At 34.7% G+C, this 8,493-nt stretch overlaps 1 protein-coding gene across 2 annotated transcripts in view; it reads left to right on the top strand.

Annotated features, from left to right (window-relative positions):
- The first annotated feature begins 1,987 nt into the window (after nucleotides 1-1,987).
- The window catches only part of LRRCC1 (leucine rich repeat and coiled-coil centrosomal protein 1), a 40,749-nt gene continuing 34,243 nt past the window's right edge, over nucleotides 1,988-8,493 (top strand). The window contains exons 1-3 of one of the 2 annotated variants that reach the window (XM_051969960.1): nucleotides 1,988-2,204; nucleotides 6,500-6,705; nucleotides 6,998-7,063. In XM_051969960.1, coding sequence (XP_051825920.1) covers nucleotides 2,086-2,204; nucleotides 6,500-6,705; nucleotides 6,998-7,063 — 391 coding nt within the window. In that variant the 5' untranslated portion in view covers nucleotides 1,988-2,085. The remainder of the gene's footprint in view (nucleotides 2,205-6,499; nucleotides 6,706-6,997; nucleotides 7,064-8,493) is intronic. The other variant, XM_051969959.1, reaches the window with a different exon arrangement.

Below are 8,493 nucleotides of genomic sequence, written 5' to 3'. Positions count from 1 at the left end.
ACTGGAGAAGTCAAAGAGAAGGATTCCACTTAGGAGGCTGTAGAAATAGTTTGGTTATGGTATAATTAGAGGATGGGCTAGGATAATGGTAGTAGAAATGGAAAGGCTGAAGGGATGCTTAGTTTTCCACACCATCTAATGACACACATTACAATCCATCTATGTAATAGTCACCTTTAAACAATTAGAATTTGGAAGAAGATTTTTGTGGAGGAAATGTTTTCATTCATTTGAATTAAAATGGTGTTTGGGTTTGATGAAGGTAAGCTACTCCATTGTAAACTCCATTGAGGGCAGGGACTCTCTGTTATTAAGTGTCTAGAACAGTACTCTACACACATTAGACCTTACATGTTCATTGACTGAAGAATAACAAGATGAAAACTAATTATCTCTCTCCTGAAGAATTAATTCATCTCCCTCTCTAATCCCATATTACCCACTTTTAGGGGACAGTAAATGACTTTTCCAGAGTCAAACAGTTTCTGAGGCAAAATCTGAACTCAGCTCTCCCTGATTCCAAATACACTAGAAAATCCATTACATAACTTAATTGTCCATTAATGTTGAGGTTACCAACTATCCTATCGTCATGTAGTTTCCAACTTTTCTATCAATCTGTTTCTCACTCTCATTTAAGCCATATAAAAATCTAATTTTTATCATATAAATTATATATCTTATATAATTTTATAATATAACTATATATATATGTATATATATATATTTTCATTTTTACTACCATAGCTTTTATGTAGGTCTCTTCAAAAAGCCACTATTCTAATTCAGATTCTGATCACCTCCCACTTAGGCTACTACAATAAGCTTCTAGTTGTTTTCCCTTACTCCTTCATAGCCTTCTCCATTCCATCCTGTACTCAGCTGCAGAGTAATTTTCTTAAAGTTCAGGTCTATTCACATCAAACCTTTTCTTTATCCTCCCTCCAACCTTCCTTACTAGGAACTCCAAAATAAATTATAAAACCTGTTAGACATTTTAAAATCTTACATTCAGGCCCCTTTCCACATTTCCAGTCTTCTTACACTTTACTCTTTTCCATATATTCTTTTTTTTTCCTCTTTTTTTAAATTATTTTTTTTTCTGGTTATACATCAACATTATTTTTTAAATACACATTTCTTTATGAATCATGTTGGGAAAGAAAAATCAGAACAAAAAGGAGAAAACCATGTGAGAAAAAAAAAGAAGAAAAAAAAAAGTGAACATAGCATGTGTTGATTTACATTCAGTTCCATATACTCTTAATCGCGCACCATTGTTTTCCTTGCTGTTCCACAAACAAGACACTTGTGTATATCTTCAAATAAGGAATATCTGCGGTAAAAACCTTCTCAAGCCACTTAATCTTTCTGCCTCAGTTTCCCCAATTATAAAATGTAGTTAGCAGCATCTACCTCACAAGATTGTTGTAATTTGTAACACAAATATTTGTAAAAGCTTATCTAGCACACAGGCAGCACTTAATAAAGTCTTGTTCTCTCTCCTCCCAATAAAACTCATCTTTTTTTATAAGTAACAAAAAACCTTTAATTTCACAATTGCCTTCTCTCGCTTAATCCCTGTCCCGATTCCTGTTTTTAAATTATTTTAACTTTTGTATAGGAACTTGATGTGAGGAATACAATATGTGATTCTTAAAAACTTTGTAACTTTGAAATAAATACTTAATTTGGTTTTATTACTGTTTATATTGCATGTACTTCATACTTCTATGCATAAGTATGTGAGTGTGTGTACAAATACAGGCATGCATACAAACACACTTGGTTAGATTAAAAAAAAAAAAAAAAAAAAAAGCTTTCCCCAGGATGGAAGAAGAGCTCCTCTTTTTCCGAGAACACTGCACTCCAAACGCTTGAGTTTGGAGTCTTAGAGCCTGTTCAATCCGCCGCACTTTACGACGGACCCCAGAAGTCGCGTTTACTGGCATTGCCGTAAAGCAGGCGGAGGCGGGGATTTCGTGACAGGTTTCTTAGCAACGGCTTAAACCCCAAACAGTCCTCTCTGGCCTCGGTGCGGCTCCGTGCGCGCTTCGCCCCCAGCACCAGTTGACCCTGACGCCCATGGAAGAAGAGGAGGAGGATGGGGAAGCAGCGGCGAGAACCGGGGCAGCGGGAGGCGGCGGCGGCGGCGGCGCCTGCTACTCTGGAGAGCTTTGCCTCATGGACAAGGCCATTGGCAGGTAAGGGACGCTCCAACCGGACCCCAGACCCCGGTCCTGTCTCGTGGTGCAACCTGAGAGGTCCTCAATACCCTTTCTCTCTCTAAATCGCGGATGGGCCACGTTGGTTTCCACCACCAGCATCTAAATGTCAAGAAGCAAGTATTAAAAGCTTACTGTGTCAAGCGCTGGGTAATAATAGCATTCGTAGAGCGCCAAAATGGTAATATACAATGATAAGATGTCAGCTTTATCTTAAAATGAAATGAATATCTTATTGTCATAACGTACTTATGGCTGCTAGATGGCCCTGGAAACAGAAACCCAGCCTTATATTCCCTAGGTACTAAGTGCCCTGGGCAAGACATTTAGCCTCATTCTCAGTTTAATCATCTGTGAAATGGGGATCGTGATAGCTCAAATGAGATAATTTTACTGCCCTCTGCAAACTTTGAAGTGCTATGTAAATCTTCCTCTATTGTTATCATCCCCACAAATAACCCTTTCGAGGTAGGTGCTATTGTGAGCTCCTGTTTTATAGGTGAGCAAACCAAGACTTCGAGAGAGGAGACTTGCAAGGCTCCAAACTCAGAACTGACTCTCAAGCCAGCATTCTCTTCAAGCTTCCTAACTGTAAACATTTCAGTGCTATATATGTTAAACTAGTCCAAATCATAGCTCAGTAGACCAAGATTCAACTTGAAGATCATGTAGATCTATTCCCTTCTTTTATAAAAGAGGAAAAGGAAATACAGTGACTTAAGTGTTTTGCTTAGAGGACAGGTTGTTGGCCTTGGAATTAGAAACTCCTGGGTTCAAGTTTCCCCTCTTTGATATGGACTAGCACTTAATTATTTCTGGAAAATCACTTATCTCTTCAAAGTTCATTTTCTTATGTGTAAAATGGAAATGATAGTAATACTTATTTTTAGTACCTATTTCACAGCGTTATGATAATGTATTTAAAGAGTTTTGCAGGCTTTAAATTGTAATGAAAGTGCCCGTTACTATCTTTTTTAAATTTAATTTTTTTTTTTTTTATTGGTCCAGACCTGTGATTTCACTGGTGGAGGGAATTCATCCTGGTAAAATTCACTTTACCAGGGCATGTTGATATCTTCTCAGAGCAAATTCATTCATGCAGAGGAGTCAGGAAGACCTGGTTTTTCTTTTCTTCTCCAAAACTTATTCTGGACAAATTACTTAATTTCTATTTGCCTCAGTTTCCTCATCTGTAAAATAGAGATGATAATAATAGCATCTGCTTTCCAGAGTTGTTTTTAAGGATGAAATAAGATCCTTAAACCTTTAAACTTTAAAAAGCTATTTAAGTGTTGTGACTTATCCAGGAACACACATTCAGTGTGCATGGGAAGGGTGGATGGGGAGTAGAGGATTGAATCTTCCAGACTGTTTTTACTATCCAGATTCGCACGGATAGTGTCAGAGATGGCTGCTGAATCCATGTCTCCTTGACTTCTCATCTTTGTTTCTTTTTTTCACTGTAGTATGATGTTTTGTTTAGGGATAGCAACTGTTTTGTGATTTCATTAGTATAAGGATCTCCCAGATCTCTCTTCACCCCTTTAGGCTGACACCTTCACAATTTACAGCCACAGATAGCTGTCTCAATTCAAGCACTAAGAGATTGTGGCTTGCCCAGAGTTACATAGCCAGTTTGTGTCAGTTGGGTTTGAAGTCAGTTCTGTCTACCCTAGCTTCTTAAAACTGTCTCATAACGGGAATGTGGGGATCACTCAATTGTGATTTATTATCAATAAATGTTTGATTTGTATACCTATTTTTATATACCTGTATACCCAGGACATGGGAAAATTTTTCAGGTACAAAGGGGTCACAAATTTAAGAAGCCCTGCTCTATACCACCTCAAGCTGACTCTCCAGGGGATTTGAAGACAAAATAAAAAATGCTTCTTGCCCTCAGAGAGTTTACAGATTAATGGGGATATAAAGACATCCATATAGATGATAGTGTAGAAGTACATAGAAAATGTTCTTTGAAGAAAGTTGAGAGATTCATGGAAGGAGGAGTTAATTCTGATTGAGATTCAAGAATGGTATGGAAAACTTAATGGAGAAGGTATTTCTTGAGGAGGACCTTGAAGCAATATAATTTAAACAGGTAAAGATGTGGAAAGAAGGAAGTGCCTTGAAACACTGTGAGAGTTAAGAGACATGGGTAGAGTGGGGAGTGGGATCTGGGGATGGAAGGAGGAGGAGAGGGATGGCATGCCTGGGATTAGCTAAGTGGTCTAGTTTGAATGAAATAAAGTTGTTTTTTTCCTCATATTCTTACAACAAAAACAGAAATTTTATACGATAGGCTAATCTAGGAAGTCAATATACATTCAGCTTTTTCTGCTCCAGCCTTCTTCCTAGGGGACTTAAACATGTATGTTCATATTCCCTCAAATATCCTAACTTCATTAGGTCATTAAATTACTTATTTGTCATGACCTACCATCTTGCCTATACTCAGAGATGTTCATGTCTTTGATCTTCCCATCACTGGAGTTTTCTATCTTTATGTTCATGAACTCTTGAATTCCTTTGTCTAATTATAATCTTTTATCATTCCATCTTTATTTTTGCCCCCAGACTTGTAGCCCTATTTTTCAGTTTCAACTGACCTTTAATCTCCTCTATTCTTTAGTTCTTTTTCAGGCTATCAGGCCAGGCCACTGTACTGGCTGCCCTCTCTTCTCTTTCCCATCTTAATCCTTTTACTTGACTCAGCAGTAGTTCATTCTTTTCTTTTAAATACTTGTCTGACTCTTCATGACCCCATTTGGGGTTTTCCTGGCAAAAATACTGGAGTGGTATACCATATATTTCTCCAATTCATTTTGCAGGTGAGGAAATTGCGACAAACAGAGTTAAGTAACTTACCCACAGTATCAAAGTTAGTGTCTTACTAAAGATGCTTAGGAGAGAGATGGAAACTTGAAATCTAAGCCTGTTAAGTCAGTGGCTTCAAGATGAATTTATGTTACCTGCTGAAAAAGTATATAGAGGAAAGAGGAAGAATAGGGTTCTGAGTAGCCCTATGATCAGGATATGGATGGTCTGAAAACGAAGGAAATGGAGGATTGGTCAGACAGGAAATGAATTGTCACAGAGCAGAATAATAAAAAACCAGTGGGAAAAAATGCTTGGCAGGAGAGGCTAGTCTGCAGTGTCAGACGCTGAAGAAAAATGAGAACTAAGAATAGGTTATTAGATTTTTAAAATAAATCATTAGTGATCTCTGAGAGCAATTTCAGCCAAAGTGGTAAGGAAGGAAACCAAATTAAAAGATATTGAGAAGTAAGTGGTAAGTGAGAAAGAAGAACACATGTATATAGGTGTTAAATTTGAAAATTAAGGTAAATTGAGGCAATAAAGTTCGAGCCTGTTCATTTTATTGTGAGACAACAACAAGATGGGTTCTCCTTAGCATGCCAAGACCATGACAGTGAATTAGCTTTTATATTGTTTTGTGAAATACAAAAGAATAGAAAATAGAGAAGAGAAAGTATGGAAAACAATATGATTGGTTACAAAGTTTGAAGTATCATAGGTGGCAATAACAATATGATTGGTTTTCATTCTGCTTTCCAGAAATGTTTTTATAAGAGTCCTTAGTTGAACAGAAATAACAGCCTTCTTGACTGCCATTTGCATCCATAAGGCTTGTGAGTAGGATAACAGACCTCCCTTAATTGTCTGTATATTAGAAATATATAGAGATAACATTTCTTTCAATTAAAGTGGTTTTTTTCAGGAAACAGCTTTCAAATTTAATTCATAGAGTACTACTGCATTTCTGAACTTAACTCAGAAAAGTTCTGAACTTAGAGAAAGAAAAACATGGTTCACTGATTTCATAAGTGATGCCAATAATGAGAATTTAGAAGACTTTTGTGTTAACAGTGGGAGAGACATTTGTAAGAAAAATCTGGTTCTTGAGGTACTGCCTTTTTGATCTATTAAGATGGTTCATCAACTTGCTATAAAATGATAGTAAGATTAAAAAAGTACGTATGTGACATGAGATACTAAGATAAAATAAAATGAATAATATACATATAATACAAATCATAAAGTATAATATAATTATCAATTTTTGTTATTGTGGTTTTGCTGCATCTTGAGAAAAATAAATGTCAAACACACTTGCCCCTCCTGTTATATTTTCATTATTATGAGACACTGGTTTAATTTCTAAAATCCACTACTTAAGTAGGAGAGCTTATTTCTATTAAATAACATGATAAACATATTAAAATTTATTTTATTAAACCTATTTTTCATAGTCTGCTGGAAGTATCTTTAAGTTCAAAACTTCATACCATCAACCTTCATTGCAATAATATCTCCAAGATTGAAGGCCTCTCTCATGTTTTAAATTTACGGCATTTAGATCTATCATCTAATCAAATAAGTCAGATTGAAGGACTCAACACACTGGCAAATTTATGTACTTTAAACTTGGCCTGCAATTTCATCACAAAAGTGGAAGGTAAGTTATTGGTACTTAATTTTGTGTATTACTTCAAATTACTTTTGACTACTTATACTGATTTGTGTGCATTTTATTATTATGATTCATTGAAAATTAACTATAGGGTTTCTTACTAGACAGAATGCTTTTGCAAGGAAAATATCAAGCCTGTTGTCACAATATAAAATTTATTAAATGTTTTAAAATTTTTCTCAACAATAATGGATTTTTTTTCTAGCTTCATGTTTGTTGGATTACCATGAAAATATCTAGGTTTATAATCATTGGCTTTTTATTTTAATTTTTTTAGGACTTGAAAAGTTATTGAATCTAACTAGACTGAATTTATCTTATAATCATATACACGATCTTCAAGGTAAGTGGATCTGGAAATAAATGTGATCATCCTAAAAAAAATTAACTTTGTATCATGAAGTATTTCAGCACAGAATAAGTCGATATTAATTTATTGGTACAAATAAATTTTAAGTATATCAACCAGTGCTTCTAACAGAATATATTGCTTTGGCATCTGATGGGCAAAATTAATGTTCTTTATTATTGTCACTAAAAATGGGCAATCTGGAAGCTAGTAAGAACAGAACAGACTACTGTATAGGTACACTGAAAGGTACAGTGATAATTTCTATTATTTAACTTCAACTGTAAAGGATATCTTGGTGGGGATGGCTCAAATCTAGTATATTAGTTATATTAAATCAATTTCGTTTTGAAATAAAATTAAAAAAACTTTAAAAGGTCAAATCAAGAGACTTCTGTGCCTAATATAATATAAAAATGTATAATAGTTTGATACAGTACATATCAATTGAAGTTATTTTTTCTTATCTTTTGACTTAATATTATGTATTAAAGAGTTAAAGTGATAAATATAATAATGAATGGTAAGTGAACCTAACTCATTTCTCATAGGAACCTCATTAATCCTTTGCTCCTGCTATTTACTACTGCAGAGAGGTCTCTTGGAATGCCAAGGGCATAAAACAGTTATGCTATATTATTCTATTTTAGGTTGATTGACCTTCTTGTTTCCCTGAGAATGAAAATAAGTCCTTAACAAGTTTTTGATTCCATTCTTAAATTCTCAAACTATCAAAGAATTATTATTCTGCTTTTGGTTATATGTAACACATAATACCTGCAGTCATATTTCATCTTTCACTTTTAGTTGAGTGAAACACATGTGGGACGGTGCATCCTTGTCACAGATTATTTCCACTGAATATTTGTTTCTCAAATGTTTATTAAGTGTTAGTTTATTATTGTGCGAGACATCATGCTAAGAGCCATAGAAAATAAAAGGGAAGAATAAGACCTGATCCTTGCTAACTACTCAGTTTTCTATAGGGATAAAACATGTATTCAAATAACTATGACCACCAAGTATAATATGACAAGAAGAGTTAAAATAAAGTTTCAGAGAATTGCAGAATCTGTTGATTGGAATAGTCAGCAAAGGTATATTATAGAATAGATAGCACATGAGCTGAATTTGTAGAATCATGGAAAATTAGAGCTATTTCAACAAAACAGATTTTTTAATATCTGTTTGTAATTAAAATATAGTAATCTATGGCTTTTTTGCAGACATATTTTCCTGAATGTGAATTATTCACTTTTAGTGGTAGAAGTAGCATTTCTTTTTTAGGTTTTCAGTTGGCAACCAGTGTTTGCATTCTTACTGGAAAATTACTATAAAACAACTTAAATTTGCTCATCATCATAGTGAATTTTTAGTGGCATCTGGTACTCCAAATAGAAAGAAAATTACAATTGCTTAAGTCA

The sequence above is a fragment of the Antechinus flavipes genome, chromosome 1, assembly GCF_016432865.1.
Source record: "Antechinus flavipes isolate AdamAnt ecotype Samford, QLD, Australia chromosome 1, AdamAnt_v2, whole genome shotgun sequence".
NCBI classification, from domain to species: Eukaryota; Metazoa; Chordata; class Mammalia; order Dasyuromorphia; family Dasyuridae; genus Antechinus; species Antechinus flavipes.
This window is presented reverse-complemented; position numbering and strand designations above follow the sequence as displayed.